Raw genomic sequence first — 18143 nt, forward strand, 5'->3', positions numbered from 1 at the left:
CATGTATCAACTATTACAAGTGTATTTTATTTACTATAAATGTAAATGTAAATGTAAATGTAAATGTAGTGTGTGCAGGTGGAAAAGTCCTCAGTAATAGTGACTGCTTCAGAGTTATCATCACTACATGTAATACAGATGTTTCTGCAATGCAAGCAAAACAATGCCAAACAATAAATGTGAACTTTGGTAGAAATTAAGAGAGCAGAGCATCCAAACTCTGCTCTGTGTGAACAGTGCACCGTGCTACCAGATCACTCTTGGTAAATGTGACTGTTACCTGCTATGTTCACACATCAGCTGTCCCTACCTTACAGGGACATTTGACAAGTAGGCTGGCAGGAAAAAGGCCAGAGAAAGTTAAAGAGTGAGCACCTGTGTCTACTAAAACCCATTTCCCCACTGGCAGAAGCTTTTTTTTCCACAAAGCTGCAGACAGTTCATTGACCATATCAGGGGGAATTCTAAATGACCATTTCTTGTCTGAGAGATGCATTCTGACATTCCAGTGAAGCAGAGTAATGGATGAATGAAAGCAGACATACCCAATACAGGGGAAGCATCAGACCATCATCCAAACATCTTCATTAGCTTCACTGACACAGTGATCAAAACAGTTCCAGACAAATTCAAAAAGCCGGATCAAGGTGTGTCATTATGACCCATTTCAAAACACTGCAGAGTAGTCATGTCTGTTGTATAGCCCACTTTGGTTTAGTTCAGGTTGGGTGGGAACTAATCCTCAGTCAGTTTGACAAATTGTATTAAGTCAAACTGCCAATAGCTTTTCCAAGTCCTGACAAACTAATCAAGTCTATCAGTTTCTACATTAAGACACTTTGACAAGCGTATTTTCTTTGGGGCAAATCCCAAAAGTACAAGGAATTTACCTCAACCATTCAACTCAGAGAGCCAGGAACCTCCCGGGTTTGATCCACATTCAACATTCCTGCAGTGCTTCCATTGACTGGACCCATCAACCTCTGCATCATTATAACTGCTTCATGTGCATGGTCAGCCCGGATCCAGACAGGAGGGCAAAAGAAAGGAGCAAGGAGGTGCCTCAAGTTTCTGCACATATTGATGAAATATTACAGACCTGGGAACAGCTGGTAGGATGAACCATTTGTGTAGACACATGGAGATACTGTAACAGAGGCCGGCACACTGGCATGTGTACTTTGTTCCACTAAATGAAGACTACTTCTGAACTCGAAGGCATATTAGCATTGCTGAATTGCAAAAATCTGTTGCTATTGTACTTGAAGTTTAGGTTTGCCAAAAATTCAGCAAAAGCTTCAGGTTAAACAGATTTAATGAGATCAACAAGCTACATGCTTCAACTTGCCATGAATATTCTGCATTAATATGAACTCCAGCATCACATCCAAGGTTAGAAACAGGTTGATGCAACTGGGTTAAAATGATTACTTTATTTCACATCAGGCTCATGCAGCACTGGACAGTCTTTTGTTTCAACTTCATACATCACCGTTATTGACTCAAACAAAAGAGTAATCAGAGTAAACAAAGAATCTCACTAAAATGAGCATCAAGCTTCAATATAAAAATCTGCATTATCTTATTAGAGAGCGACAGAGCTGCATATTGTCAAATGAACCTCTCTATCAACATGTTCTTGTCCATCAGGCACAACCAGACCATAGTCAAACATTGGTATACTCACTTTCTTGTATTATAACTCCTCTTAACTTGAGGATGTAAAACCTAGACATAATGAAAGTGTTGCCCAAGCTCTCGAGTAAACAGCATGATGACTGGTAACACTTTGGTCCCCACACTTCCTCTCTTGATGCCGTCCACCTAAACCAAACCCATGAAAACACTGCTGTGAAGAACCACACCAGGGCTTTTTGCTTGTCAAAGCAAACCAACCCTTACCAAAGATTCTGCTCTTTCTACCAAAAACCAACAATTGTGCAAACCAGCAGCTATAAACAAAATCTTTGGCATCACTACGGTGGAAAACCAACAACAATTGAAGGCAAAACAAGGCCTAGACGTTTCCTAAATAACTGACCTTTCTGTCAAAAGCCATCCACAATGTTGAATATATCAAACCACAAGGGTTAACACTGTCTGCCTGTAAAGACACTAACCTCCAAATAATTATCCAAGACACATCCAAACTTGTCTCCTCTACAGGTCTTCAGTCTGAGGAAACTGCAACCAAAGTTTGTCCCTCTACTGCCAAATAATCATCCAAACTGATAAGAACCAAATAAAACACATTACCTGCCCATAATGGAAACCCAAACCCCACAAACTGAATGCTTTGGTTGTCAAAGCAAACTAGAGCAGCGGCAGAATTTTTCCTTGATATTTGTCACAACAAATATCAATCTAACAAAAGCTCTAAGCAGAAAATAAATTAGCCTTCTCAGGACTGACAACACCAACTACTGTCAGTGACAAGAGCACATGAACAGAGGATGGGGAAAAAATAATCTGTCACCATGTTAGTAGGCTGACAGGATTTTCTTTGCGCCGGTTGGTGAGCTGTCTCTTTATATTCCAATTCAAGTTAGTTTCAGAGAGGGCTGGGAATCATCGAGTGACTCAGGATATGATACGATGCATGTGTTTCCCATGATCATGATAATGTCACGATGCAGTAGTCCTGCTGTTTATTACCTGCACTTTAATTTAGATTCACTGAATGTTTCACTTGAATTTACAGAACCATGGAAGAACTGTCCAATTAGTACGGAAGAGGATTAGGGCCACTGAAAAAAAAAAATATTTAAGTCCAATTTTTTTTTTTATTATTACTCTGAGATTAAAGTCAGAATTCTGACTTTAATCTGAAAATTCTGACTTTATTCTCAGAATTCTGACTTAATTCTCAGAATTCTGACTTTAATCTCAGAATTCTGACTTTAATCTCAGAATTGAGAATCAGAATCAGAAACAGCTTTATTCGCCAAGTATGCTTGAACATACAAGGAATTTGACTTTAGTAAACTGTGCTCTCTTTGTACAAGGCATAAGAATAGGAATAAGAATAAGAACTACAATAAAAATAAAATAAAAATATAATAACAATAACAATAACATCAGCTATAAATACAAAGAAACAACTGACTTTATTCTCAGAATTCTGACTTTTTTTCTCAGAATAATAAAAAAAAAAAAAATTGACCTTTCTTTTTTTTTTTTTGTCAGTGGCCCTAATCCTCTTCCGTAAATTAGTGTGAATAAAAAATGTTTCTTAATAAAAGGCATATTTAAAAATAAATACACAATTCAATGTTTGACAGGCATAACCAACTTTATTCTATGTGACAGTGCTATGTGAACTTACGACCTATGCTACTGCAGAAGGTCAACCAGGATTTAAACTGGCAGGGGAATCTGTTTAGAGCACCTTATTTAATCAATGAAGTTATCAATGTGGACAGGCTTGAGTAATTATAAGCTGATCACACAAGTCAGGGTAATATTTTGTCACACCTCTAGTTTTATGTGAAATCCTCAATGTCTCTTAACAGCATCAACTACATTATAAAATAACAGTCCTATAAATTCAGGTAAAACAAGCAACTCTTAATAATTACTTTATACTAGACATACTTCATCAGTGTGGCATGGTAGACTTTGTCAACACATTGTGGTTGTTATTGGGAATCAAGGACCATTATTTCCCAAGACGGCAACAGATATCTACCTTTTCTTCTTTTGATTTCAGATAAAAAAATCTGTGTGAGAAGCCTTTAAATTTATTTTCTGTAATAGATGCAACTCAATCTTTCTGCAGTGCAACATCAGACCACTTGTGTGAATAACTTGGACACTTGTGAGGATCTTGGTTTCCTAACTAAACCACTCCACATCTCATCGAGTCAGATGAGATGATGATGAATTAGACTGTGGCCGACACAGATATCAATCTCACTTCTGAACCCACAATGCTTTGCTCTGGACTGGCATGACCTCGTCTCACCAGACCACAAGAATGTCTCTTCAGAGAGAACAACCCTATTTAGTATCCACGAGACCTCAACCATATGTTATGTCTGTTTCCTATTCCTCCTCTTGTTAGCTACTTTCCCTCCTCCCCCCCACCAGCTGAGCAGCTGCAGATGTGAACACCTTGTCACAGTTCACATTCACACTCCTCAACATTTGTTTTTCTTTGAGGGCTTCAAGCTGAGTAGGGGTCTGGGAGTGATCGGTGCATACACCCTCCCCCGTCTGCTTGCTCAGGTTTTCTGTGACAGCTCCAGTTAAGTAGAAAGTGTGAAACAGACGAAGATCAGGAGAAAATAAAGAGCCTGACTCATTTGGCACTTTTCATTTGCAGTTTAAGTCCCCATGCCCTGACCTTAACTTCTCACATCCAACGAGTTCAATTGCAGAATTCTTAATCTTTTAATCTCACTCTCCCCCTCTCTCTCTATCCTGCTCTCTCTATCAGCCTCTTTCTCCTTTTTGTAATTACAGGACATACTTATAGAGATTATGCTCGTGTCATCTGCAGATCAGCAGCATGCAACCGCTGAGAGCTTGGCTGGACAGCTGTATGACTGGGACACACGCAGGAGAAGAAAAAGCACTATCTGAATTAGTGAAGTCCCTTCTTCAAATAATACATGCAGTAAGTAAAACCTGGGGTCCCAGTGGGCACAACTCCAAAACAGAGTCCTCTTCAAAGCTTTGGTTCGACCCCATGCTATGATCCTTTTCTGCCTGTCATTCCCCCCTCCCAACTCCCAACGCTCTTCACCTGCCCCATTAAATAAAGGTAAAAATGCCACAAAAAACTACCAAACAAAAGTATAACCTGTGTATACATTTATTGTGATGCCATTGCTTCAGTAAAGTATGATGGGACAAGCAACACAAATGGTTAAACAGTTCTTTATGGGCACACATGTGGTGTTTCCCAGATGTCTAAACCTCCTTCTTGGAGCCTAAACCAAAGTCGTGCGAACCAAGATGGTCTTAAATGATGCGTCACGTCTGATGTGTCATCGCACAGGCGAGCCATCTGAATGCACAGCTTCCCTAAGTGCTGGGAGCTGAAGATGAACCGGAAACATTTGGTCCTTAAACTTAGTATTTACAAAACAAATCAAACTCTTCATGGTGTTTGCATTTGACTTGGTAACGACCAATTAAGTGGGCGAGAATAATCCTATCACAAATGAATGATGAATGCTAATACTGCAAGAGGACACAGAGCTTATGGTCAAGCTAGCTACTCTCTAAAGCGGTGATGAGGCATTGTGCTGATCCAAGATAAATACTTAAGCTGGCATGGAAAAAAGCTCATGTTTGGCAGGTTAATTTATACTATGTTGACTACATTAGTTTAGCATGTTGGCAAAATAAGGCTTGCTAATCAGCATAAAGTAGATCTAAGGCTGATGAGAAGTCAGTGGTTGAATGCTGAATTCACTGCAATTATGTAGAAGCTACTGTCCTCAGAAAACTCAAAATGCACTTCACCACATCACACACCAACATTCAATCAATTTAACATGCTAGTAAGTTTATAGTCCAATGTTCACAAGCACAGCTCAGTCTACAGGAGCAGTTTTGGGATAGTTATTTCACCCAAGGACACTTGTTAGGGCGAACTCACACTAGGTGGACTTGTACTGTGCCCAAGCATCTTTCACCCCCACAGTCCAGTTTGTAATGAGCGCTCCGTACCGTGCTCAAGCTTGATCAATGAAGACAAAGAGTTCATGTTGGTGTGATGCAGAGGTCAGGAGTTTACTCGATATTTGGGCAGACACAAACAGTCATGTGACGGCCTGGTTGGTTCTGGAGCTATGTGAGAGTAGGCCAGCAGGGGGTTTGGGAGGGGGGACAACCATGCTTCGGTACGGTATGGGGCAACTGGGCCTAAAGTGAACGTCCCCTTTGACATGCAGACCAAATGAATGACATCACTGCTCTTCTGTTTAATGGACGACCTGCTCCTCCTGATTCATTACCAATATGTGACCAAAGTTATCAGTATTCAACATTTGTGAATCATAAATATCTGTATAAAATTCCAAAGGGAACACTGAAAAACACTGAAAAATGTGTTGAGACACTTAAGTCTGGGGTGGACTCACCATCTGTCTGCAAGACTGATATCTTTTAAGCCATTGCTAAATATTTCCAAGGTCGCTGAAAGTAAGATTTTGGGGATTTCTGCAACAGAAATTCATGAAATCTATACCCCTCCACCTCTTGGAAAGACAATACTGGACTTTTATTGCTTGTCTCCATCCCTGCAGGCATTAATCTTCAGAGGGATATAACACGGTGCTGTTTAAATAGCAGCATCAGCTAAGGCTCTGCTGAGCTGCCACCAAGCATAAGTCTCTTTTTTAAAATAGCTACAAAAACACTCAGACATTTCCGGATGGCCAAACAAGTGACCAGCCAAGCACTTTGGAAACATCACAGAAGTATTCCTCCAGGACTTACGGGCCAATCATTCCTGCTTCAACCGCAGTATTTCAGTAGCCCAAGGGACTGTAGGGAGGGCAGCTTTTACATGACTATCACTTCACCAAAACTGGAGGGGAAAATACAAATGTCTGCTCTTTACCTGGTTTCCACTTCTGTTTCCACAGCTAGGGTTCACAGGTCAAGAGAAAATAAATGCCTTCACTGACAAAGTTATGTGAGAAGAACATCCCACATGTCCCACCACCACTCACTTAAAGCTACAGAGTCATAAGGATAATAACTAGGCCACTTGTTGAATATGAGTTTCACTCCCAGGAGGAGCCTGTCCGGCATTTCATTCTGCTGCTTAAGGAAGGGTAAAAACTCCCCTCAAAGATCTGGTTTCTGATGCAGTACTGATGACAAAATGTCAGACAAAAAAAAAGCATCAGCTCATAAATCGCTTCCTTTACTGTGCAGAACATCTCATTCCATGCAGCCATCTGATTTTATACTTCTCATCCTGCCTTTAACGGGCAGTTGACTTAGGGATTTTACTCGCTCTATTAGCCTTGAATCACATGGCTGCAACAAAGCACTTTTGAGATCAGTGGCCATAGGGGCCACATCCATGCCTTTGTGTATGTGTATGTAGACGAACACGTGACTGTGCTTACACAGGAGCCAGCAGTAGCAGGAAAATGTACCGCATTTAAACAAGGGGGGAGCCTCTGCCATGTGAGACAGAGCTGAATAGGGAAAGGGACACAAAAGCTTTTTGGACTAATTCTGAAGCATCTCTCTCTCTCTCTCTGATGCCTTTGATGATCTCCATGTTATTCTATTGATGCATGAGAAGTTTATACAGCAGAGTTACACCAAACAGATTATCTCAGCTAACCAGACTCTATGTTGCATTTGGCCATGAAGAGTTTATTATTATTCGTTCAGGTTTGCTGTCACCCAAAGTGATCACAAAAAGCACCGACACATTAAACTGTGCAGAGACAGAGCACACAAAGGTGACAGGCAGTGGTGGCTGTCAATAGAGGGCACTACCCCACTACTATCCACATGGAGAATGGCAAAACATAGCTGGATGAGGTCTGTTAAAATTAGTTTGAAATACATCAAAGTTCTCATCAAGATAAATATTTTTATAGCTAGTGAGTAAATGAATGATGAAATGAATAAGCTGCACTAAACATGTAGACCAAAGATGTCCAATGTGTCTAAAGTTAGTGATCTCTCTTGTGACAAGTTGCATATAATAAGCCTTCGCTTCTCTGCAATATAAGAGACAGGAGCTACCAGGGCCCCGTTATCTGCCTGTTTTGATGCAGGGTAACTAAAAGCACAGTCAACCTTGCTCAATCATGCAAGAGTGGGTTGTTGAACCTCAGGAGAAACTTTGAGGCTGGAGTGATGGAGAGTGCTATGAACAAAATGCAGAAAGGAAACTCTGTAAAGCCACTGAAAGTAATCTTTGCAGGAGAATCTGTGATGTAGAGCTTGGACCTGATCTGCTGGATGTCAAAATGAAACAGCAATCCAATGCACCAGCCGCCACTGGTGACAGGTTTGAATTTCGTGGATAAAATTGTAAAAGTCATCCATGTGGTATCGGGAGAGAGGAAACAGGGTTTATTGAGACTTCGCTGTAACACAAATGGTGTGTGGTGGCTAGCCACAGCTAGCGCAGTCAGTGGGCCATAGTTTGTAGTGAGCAGTTGGTATAAAGCCAGTTCTTTTTCTATTTGAAGTACAGCAAGTCTAAGAGAAAACTGATGACAATTTATCTGGGTCAACCAATCAAAGCGCTACACAGCCAGACAAATGAGCCCACCATAACATATGCTGAAAGACACAGCTGATATCTATTCAGTTGGCTGTTACCAGTTAATTGTTAAACTCAGCCTGAACAAACAGGCAAGCAGCCAATACTCTCACATTAAATCAGGAGTTCACCTTCTGTCTCAACAACACAAATACCCAGTCCCTTTAAATCAAACTGATCAGTTGTATGTTGCAGGGTTTTTGTTTTCTTCTTCCTCTAACATTATATTTTTGTTTTGCCCGCACCACTCGTAAATCTTTGTGCAGGACAGGCCCCCTAACAGCTCTAGTTTTTCCTGATTAAAGCCTTCCACACAACCAACCCATCCCCAGATCATCCCTGACATAACCAATCACCAAACACAATTAATCCCCCACAGAAGCACTGCAGACAGCTACAACCACCCCTGCTCTCCCTACCACCCAAACTTCTTTTTTCATCTAAGCCTATTCATATCCAGACTTTAAAAGAAGGAGGGGCGGCAGCTCTGCCAGGGACCCTGTCACTGTCAATTGCCTCAAACGGTCATCACCAAGCAGCGGCGGCTTACTTCAAACACCAGCGTCTCATTAGTAGGTCCAGCGGCGTACAGGCTCTCTGGCTTGTTGAAGGAGCGCTGATAGTCAAACACAGTCCCGCCAAAGTGGAACTTCCCCGGCCAGTCCACGGTCCAGTCCCCGGTCAGGTAGTACTTCCTCTTCAGGGAGCGGACAGCCAGGTAGCTGGTTGAGACTTCCATTTCCTGAATGTGAATGCTTCGTGCTCCAGCCGGGACTGTCACCATGGAGTAATACTCTTGAAGAACAAATGATAGAAAGGAAAGTCCAAGCTGAGTAATGTAGAGCTTGTTGTTGATTTGTGTTCTCCTATTGTAATATCATGTGTCATCATGTAATCCTGCAACAAACCATGCTGTATCTCATCAGGAGTGTGTTACTGCACACAGAGGACGTCTGTTGTGAAGTTGCATTTGATGCATTTGTCTGTGCATGTTTTCCTTTGTCCGTGTCCTTCTTTGTCTGCTTACATCCCCCTTTGTCTTGCAGAGGCACAAAGTTTTCACTAATGTGCTCTGAGTCAGTGCAATAAATGACAAAGACAAGCTTACCATTAGCCCTGTGCTGAAGGCCATACTGGCCCTTGAAGAACTTGCAAGTGGAGTTGTCTCCCTTACAGACTCCACAGGCATCCAGAGAGGCCTTAGAGCCCAGCATCTGGTCACAGCCTACTGCCTGCACACACACACACAGAAACACACACAGAAACACAAGTGCAATCAATGTCAAAGAAACAGGATTAAGAGGCTGTCAATTCAAATAAACTCTCCAACCAGCTGTTTAAAGTTCTCAAGTCAATGGAACAGACTAATCAAATGCAACAGTTCAAGAGTAACAATGATCATGACACATAAGTACCACACCTAGCTGCTGGTAAAATAAAAAAAAGCTATACTTATATTCAGTAAAGTGTGGACATTTAAGCTTCTTAAAATGATAAAAACACAGAAAAAAAGTCAAAAATATTTAACAGTCATTAAGTTTATATCTCTTATCACACCTCATGAAGCCAGGTCTCTACCACCTTCTCATTCTTGTCTTACTGCAGAATTTTAAATATGCCAGAGTAGATTTTTTTCTCTAGAAATGATATACTAATAAAAATTTTATTAGCCAAAAAGACTGCACCCTTCACTTACGCCTTCGGTGCAATTAGATGACGAATTGGCAAAATATCTAAAAGCTCCCGGAAGGATATTTTAACTGGTTATGAAAATGATTTAAATTGGTATTGATACCTTTTTATGAGCAACAAGAGCAAACAAGACCATTGGCATAAAGATTTGGTAATTTCTATGCAGTTACTTTTAATGGCTAAAACTGCTGTTTGGGGATCGGTATCAGAGGATGTGATTAACAGCACAGTGATGACACAGCCTTTCTTTTATTTTCCATGGCAAAGATTCTGGATGTGTTGAACATTTGAATGTTGTAAGAAAGCAGAATGAGGCTTGTGTTAGAAACTGAAAACTGTTTACACATATACAGGAAAAAAACATACAGATAAGAGGTCCTGCTTTGTCCACAGGGGGCGTCAAATCAAGACAAAGCTAACGTTTCCCACAGGAGCTCATGGTGGTGTGAGTATGGCATATTCTAGACGGAAACATGTATTTTATGTTTTCTAAAATGTTCCTACTTTTCCAGACAGCATGTGTATTTGCAAAACCACCTAAAACCTGCTGTGGGTCACTTTATTCTGACCTTATCTAAACCCCTCTTGCAACTAAACCATAACAGTGTCATCCCTGTCAGATAAATACTCTGTAAATATACATGTAGATATACAATGCAACAATTCTCCAAGCAGAATTCCATATTTCTATTTTTTGTATCATTTAACTTCTATTTTTATAATGTAAAAACTACCTCTGCAACTCACCACTGCACTTTATCATATTATTTTAGCCTGTACATATTAGTCAAGCCTATTTGTTGTTTCTTTGTATTTATAGCTAAGGTTATTGTTATTATATTTTTATTTTATTTTTTATTGTAGTTCTTATTCTTAGGCCTTGTACAAAGAGAGCACAGTTTACTAAAGTCAAATTCCTTGTGTGTTCAAGCATACTTGGCGAATAAAGCTGATTCTGATTCTGATTCTGATTCTGATTCTGATTCTGATTCTGAACTATGTTACAATGCAGAGCCTTTCTTTGTATTAATGCCATGCAAAAAATAATCTGATGTCATCTGGTGCAAGTGTGCAGCATCATGAAGCCAGATAATGTACCTCACAGACTCCATCAATGCAGACGTCTCCTTTGTGGTCCGAACAGGAGGTGCCATCTTTGACTTTGCTGGACATGGCGAAGAAGAAGTCAAAGTCTTCTGCAATGCAGTACAACTTACAGATGTCCTCATCTAAAGAAAGCATAATACACAGTTACTCGCATGACAATAAGACATATGTAGCATTAGTGAAAAGCACAGATTCATGGGGAGCATGCTACTCTTAGTCTGACTGAGAGATCAAGTTTCTTCTAAAGCCCTGTCTGCCAGAGTCTCCTGATTATTGTAGATCATTTCAGGACATTCAGGTCCTGATATTTGCAGGAACTTGCTGTTCACAACTTGATTTGCTCCGTTTGGTTTAAGTTAGGGAGGAAGGCTGGGCAGTGTGTGAGGTTGGGTCTTTAATACTGTTGACTGTTTCTGTGTTCACTATAATAGGTACTATTCCTCAAAACAAACACAACAATACAAAACATAATCTACACAATAGAGGCGAGCAGTGAAGAGTATTAAGAAGGGGAATTCTGCTCAGTGTTGCTACGTCATCACCCTGCCCAGGTGGATATCATTGTCTGTTACCTGCTGCGCTCACACATCTGCCAACCATGACCTTTTGTGGGAATCTCATGAGGATGCTGGCAAGATTTGACCAGGATTGAGTTCGGATAAAAAAATAGCATTCACAGGGCTCATGACTTATAAACAGGATAAAAAGGCAGATTTTTGTCTCGATCTCCCCCTTGTGATCAGAGCCAGCAAAGGCCCGATTGTCTGATGTTTGCAAACGACAACGTGTCTGATTTTCCTGAGGTGTGGGGTGTGTTAAGAGGGATTTTGTCCGGTCGGAGCCGCTCTGAAGGCTCATGAAGGAGTGCAAACCACACACTATATGATCAGAAGAGAGAGATCTTGTGCGATCTGTCTTTTGTTATCATCAAGTGTGTGGTCTCTAAATGTGTGAAGATTTGAAGAATGCTGTAATGTGTGCCAGGCATTACTAGATGTTAAGTTAACAGGGCGTCTTCGCTGCAACCTGTTGTACAGACAGTTTGTACAGCTCCCACTAAAATTGAATTGAAAAAGACAGGATCTGACTCTGAATGCACCCAGGGGTTTTCATGTGGAGCTACAGGTTTATTTTGTAGTTCAGATCAGTTATCACAGACAAGTCTCTACAGCCGTCTTTGATTAAAATAAATGTCTGCGAAGGTGACTTGGCCCAAGGTCCCAGAGGGCAGTTCAGAATCAGTTCCTCTCGACATCCTTTCCCATTCATCAACAGCTTAAACAGGTCTGGGAAGACAGCCAAACACACTGCTCTCCTTCACTGCGCTCTCCCCCGCCCACTCCCCTTCTCTGTGTAACAAAGCTCACCCGAAGGCTTCCTTTTTAAATCTCTCCCCACTGTGTCAAAGGGTGCAGGTGGCTACATGTCTCCCATACACATTACCCAGAGTGATAGTTTCCTCCAGCTTTTTGGCCCTAATCATTGCAGCAGTAAATAGAGGTTGGAATTACAGAAACACTTTATAAAGAGACTTGGACGAGCACAGTGCAGCGGGATGTAGATTGTAAAAGATCTAGAGAATTAAGACAAGAAATATCTTGCCCTGAGCTATCTGCAGTCTTCAGTGTATTTCACAGCGCTGTGTTTTTAACAATGAGATTTCTTTTCTTGTACAGTATGTGCCAAGAAACAGTAAATCATTTAGTGTCTTCATAATCCTTGGAAAGCAGTGAGCATTATGAAGATAAAGAATGTCTTTGTCTAAAGAAGAAGATTAAAAAAGAATTTAAACTGTACACATCATTTAAAGATGAATGCAGGAAAAACCTCATCCAAAACATCCTCAGAGCGAATTATCTGTTCAACTTGAAAGAACAACAGGACTGAACAGATTATGCACGCTGGGTCTTTTGTCAGTGATCATCTTACCATCCACTTTAGTGTAAGGCTTCCACTTGTAGTACCAGCCTCTGAAGGGCTTGCTGTTGTACTCAGCACACTGCTGGGCCCTGAAGTCCACTGCGTTCAGAGGGCACGGGCGAGTGTTGCACAGCTGGTTGAGACGGCTGGAGCCAGAGCAGAATTTGCCATTGTTCTGCGGCCTGCGAAGAACAGGACAAGACAAGAAGAGACACAAAGAAGAAGAGCTTTACATACCTGAAATATCCTGTTTGCTTTATTCCTTCAATAAATAACCTACATCCCTTTGCTGTACTCCGCTGACTGTGCAAAAGTGAAGCCAAAATACCTCTCTGTGGCTCAGCTGACATCTTTTGTGTTTGGAGTTTGGAGTCTGTGCAGCAGGGAGCAGCTCTGGGAGTGACATCACAACCCTTCCTCTAACAAAGCACGTATAACTTACTGATAAAACATCATCCTTCAGTCCGACACAGACCACATCAGACCAGATTTTTATTTTGGTTTACAGTGGACACTTTAAACCTCATAGAAAGTTCTCTTGTGTTAGTTTGTTGTGTTGTCTCTCATTGTTTCTTCTCTACTCTACAAACCTGGTGCACACAACAGAGCTGTCAACCATTACACGTTACACCCAAAACTAATGTTCTTTTAAAGAATCAGCATGACAAGAAGTAACTTTAATGACAGAAACCATATTTTAGGAAATACATATTTAACCTGTATTTTAATTTAATGGCTTATCACTTATACTGCAGCCAGATGGAATGGGTAGTTTAGTTTAGCTTCACTTTTGGGGAGTTGTCATGTCATCTGTCTGTATGATATAAGTGTAAACTTAAAGGTGTGACATTTTAGCCTTGCAAACATAATGCTTTGCCCGTTTTGTTGGCAGAAAACAGTGTTTGGGTAGTTCAGGCATGACGTCATCATGTCGCTGTCCAGTGCAGCACACTTTGATTCCATCATTTACAATAATAAGAGAAGAGTCTGAACTTAGCAGTAAATTAATCTGCACTAGAACTAACTCATTTTCTCCAGTGTATCAAATAAATGACAGTTCTGATACTGGATATCCATTTTCAGCATTTCCAATCTTTTTGGGATCAGCAACAACCACATAAAAAAGACAGGGTGGCTTTGCATTGCTACGTCTCTTATCTGACAGACGGGTTGTGGTGATAGAAACTCAATGCCCTAAAACATAAGCTTCTTTAATGTCTCTGTAGCTCTGAAGAGGACCAGAATTTACAAAATCAACTTTATGTTGTACTGAAGGAGGCTTAAAGATCATCAGGGAGATGCTTCCTGAGGTAAAATTAAATCAGCTGAGACACAAGTGAATCCTCCAGCTGCCCTTTAAAAAAGACTGCAGGATAAACACATCTGCATTGGCTTCACTTTTGAAAAACCAAGAGGCAACATCCACTTCTTATACTCAGCATATCGCTACGCATGATCTCTGACCAAGGTTTAATCTGGAGATCCAAGTCTTTACAGGTTGTGATGGTAGAAGTGTTTAAATAAAGAGTCAGATGTTTTCATATTCAATCGAGGCGACACCTCTTTAAACGTAACAGCTAGAGAAGAAAATAACACATAATGAAGTCTGATTTTCTTTTTTCATTATAATAAACAATCACCACTTGTTAGAAGAAAACAGGCAGAGTCTTTATGTTAAATGACCTTAAAGGATGCAATGTCTGACTTCCCAGGCTGTCTAAACTAATGCCAGGCCTTCCAACACAACCACCAGCAGAGAAAATTGAGTTCAGCTATTTACCAAAGTGGCCCCCACACACAAACACACACACACACACACACACACACACACACACAGACTGGGGGAATCATGCTGATCAAACACGGCTAATAAAAACAAGTCACTAAGCATTACACTGCAATGAAACCCTCTGGAAAAGGAACACAAGGAGAGCTTAATAGAAACCGTAAACACCGCAGGGAAGAGCAACGAGAAGCATATTTCTCTTGAATAACTTTCGCCATTGCATCAGTGATGACAGCGTCTGCATGAAATGAACGTCAGCTACAATCAGAAGCACAGAATTCCTGATGCCTCGCTGCATACTTCTCTAACTCCAACCGTCCATCTCCTCCATTCAGACGCGGTGACAGTGACGTAGCTGCCAAGAATGAGCGAGCTCCATTCAAGGTGTGAGTGCATGTGTGTAAATCTGCTCAGTGCTGATCCTGCTTCTCTTGTGAGTAGGGTATTTGGCGCAGGTTTTTCGTAGGCTTGATCCTATTAAGATTTAGCAGCAGACAAATGTAGCCCATATGGTAATATGCTTACAGCGGGCCAGTGGGGTACGACTCAGAAGTCGTTGAAGGACTTCTGATCAGAGGCGAGCGCTGAAGAGGGACATTTTGTACTTAAGAGGGGAGTAAATTCAATTTGTGGATTATGGACAGTCTGGCCTTGAGTTTTACAACACTCCTGATTTCTCTTGCTCTTTTTCTCTCTTCTTTGTCTCCTCCACTCTGGGGATTTTCCACCATCATCTCAACTGTAAATCTACATCCAACAACCAGACAGAAACCAGATATGACAAGTTTTCAGTTTGCTTTCAGTCATCCTTCTACTTTAACCGAAACCTCAACTCCAATGCAGCCTTCAGGTCCCTTAATAAGGATGCTTTAACGTCCCGGGAGCTCAGTAAATCTACCTGCCGACAGAAGCTGAGACTAATAGGTCAGAGGTCATCATGTCTAGTCTTGTCTTCGCCTTGATTCACCTCCTCCCCATAACTTCCTGTGTAGATCCTTGCTCTGCTGAATGGGTTTAACCCCATTAAAGCACTTTTACGAGTCTATGAGGCTCTATCTTATCAAACCATCGCCCCTTCATCATACTCCCCCATTCCTTTTAGATCAAGTGTGTGACAAAATGTGCTCCCTACAAAAGCAGGTCAAGATTGTGAACCTAATCTCCTAGGCTTGTTGGTGAGGATTAAGTTGACTGTGTTTGATCTGGCAGGTGGTCTACAGGGGGATGGAGGAGTGAATGGGAGGAGGAAAGAGGGTAGGAAGGAAGGAGGGAAGAGGATATTCATTTTCTGTCTTGGACTGAGTCCTAGAAGGGCAGGCTTTAATGGGCTGATCCAAAACTCTTTATAAGACTGAGCGGAAGATACACACTGCTCTCCTACGGTGGATGAGGTTTTGTAGAATCAAATGAGGGGTAAAGATTTTGTGGTAGGACAGAGGTGACATTGTACAAGAAGCTGTCATGTTATCATTCAGTAAATCATCCAGCATGTTCTCACATTTAATCTTAATTCAGCTATTGATTCAGATACACATCATTAGCCTGGTGTATGTGCACTGTTGTCATGAACATGTCTGGACATTAAATATGATCCTGGACATTGAGCAGCCTCTTCCCTGCCAACCCGAGTCTGAAGTCTGCTTAACCTCTCTGTTAGGGGGTGTGTGGACACATCATGTAACCATTCATAGCAAGTACAGAGGCATGTTTAGGACACTCTTTATATAGCATGAAGCTTCACTGTTCTGTTCTCTCTTCTACTCACTGACATATATTACTTTTACATGTTGTAAATCACAGAAACTTTCACCACTACAGAAAGGTCCCTCCACTTCGTGCTCCACCTGGTCACAAACCCTCACCAAAACAGAGTCTGACACTGACTCTCTCACTGCGTGCTAATGAAAAGGCTTTACTGTGCCTAACAATGTCTTGACCTTCACATGACGATCAATGCACAGATGTACACCAACAGCAAGACAGACAAAAGCCTTTGTGTTAAAAAGCATAAAGTTTCAGTCATCTTTGTGGATAGTCCAGACGGTCAAGACAGATCAGTTTGGGGGTAAAGAGGACTTTAGAGACAAGCAGTCAGATTCAGGCTAATCCTTCTTGTTCTGTTCAGATTAAGAGCGGAGGGGCCCTGCCAAAATAATCTCAGTGATTACTGGGGACAGACACCGGACACACTCTGAATGTCATGACTCAGGGACCAAAACGTGACTCAGGGGTACATGCTGGAGTCAGGATAAAGCTGAGTGTGTTTGGGAGGGTGAATTCATTTCAAGGTCTATTCCTTTGTATTAGAACTGTGATTTCCATAACACACAGCAGAGCTCTCTTAAGGCTACACATAAAACAAGGGATGGACATTTGGTGGGGATGCTGAAGAAGACATTCAACTGCTTAATCTTACTGTCTTCACACTAGATCTCCGAGGGATCAGACAACCAGTAGGCCCAATGTTTATCATGATTCGGCATTACTGGATTTATCGTTTAGCCCTAACATCATTCCTTCCTCTCCGTGTCCCACTGACCCCATAACTCACCGTTTAACAGCATCAACCCATTTTTCAGCAGCCGCTGCTACAAAGCACTCTTAAGTGCCACAGGAATGATAAATGAACCTGACAGGTAGCCTGGTTTAAAGGGCTCTTTATGGTCTGCCAGTCATGGTGTATAATGTGTATCATATGAGGGCCAGGCTGCCTCTGAAAACTTTTCGGTCTTTGATCCCTCGCAGGGATTAAGAGACGAGTCAGCTGTGACGGACAAAACAGCCACATCAGTGTCTGTCTGGCTGTTAAGTAAGTCCTGATGAAGCCATAGGACTTGAGAGGACTTTATAGCGATAGAAGTGTTCAGGTCACTCAACACACTCCTGAATGGAGTGGACATGCAGACTGTATTTCCCTCCAGAAAAATATTAATCTTTAGAGAACATTTCAAACAGCTGAAACACAGAAACATTCATCGTCAACGAGTTAAAGTTGGAGCAATGATTCAAAAACTATAAGTGAAAGAAGCTGAAATGGTCAGCTCCACACTGATGGCCAAAGGTCATCCCAATAAAAGAGAGATAAGTATGCTGCCAGATTGTGTGGTGCTTTTTTTTCCCCCCTACCCTGAAGTCTACTCACTCACTGAAGGCACCTGACAACTCTTGGTGTGCATTACTGATTTGTTATTAGAATGATCATGAATACAAACGGTTGTTGGAATCAAATGTGCGGAGGGATTTTGTTTTCCAAAGGAAAATATTAAAGAATGTTGTCAGTGTTGTCAACTGTTCCTTCAGAAGCTTTTTCAAAGTTTGCTATTTGCTTCTTGAGTCAGTCACACATTTCCCAAACTTGACCAACCAACCTAATTTCCGTCACTTAAA

General features: G+C 41.3%; 1 protein-coding gene across 2 annotated transcripts in view; it reads right to left on the bottom strand.

Moving 5' to 3' along the window:
- adamts18 (ADAM metallopeptidase with thrombospondin type 1 motif, 18) overlaps nt 1–18143 on the bottom strand; it is an 83833-nt gene that overhangs the window by 27411 nt on the left and 38279 nt on the right. For both annotated transcript variants that reach the window (XM_034679056.1, XM_034679055.1), the window contains exons 13-16: nt 12980–13152; nt 11042–11172; nt 9360–9483; nt 8802–9046 (exon numbers count right to left, since the gene is read on the bottom strand). In XM_034679056.1, the coding sequence (XP_034534947.1) occupies nt 8802–9046; nt 9360–9483; nt 11042–11172; nt 12980–13152 (673 nt within the window). The remainder of the gene's footprint in view (nt 1–8801; nt 9047–9359; nt 9484–11041; nt 11173–12979; nt 13153–18143) is intronic.

The sequence above is a fragment of the Notolabrus celidotus genome, chromosome 3 (genome assembly GCF_009762535.1).
Source record: "Notolabrus celidotus isolate fNotCel1 chromosome 3, fNotCel1.pri, whole genome shotgun sequence".
Lineage (NCBI taxonomy): Eukaryota > Metazoa > Chordata > Actinopteri > Labriformes > Labridae > Notolabrus > Notolabrus celidotus.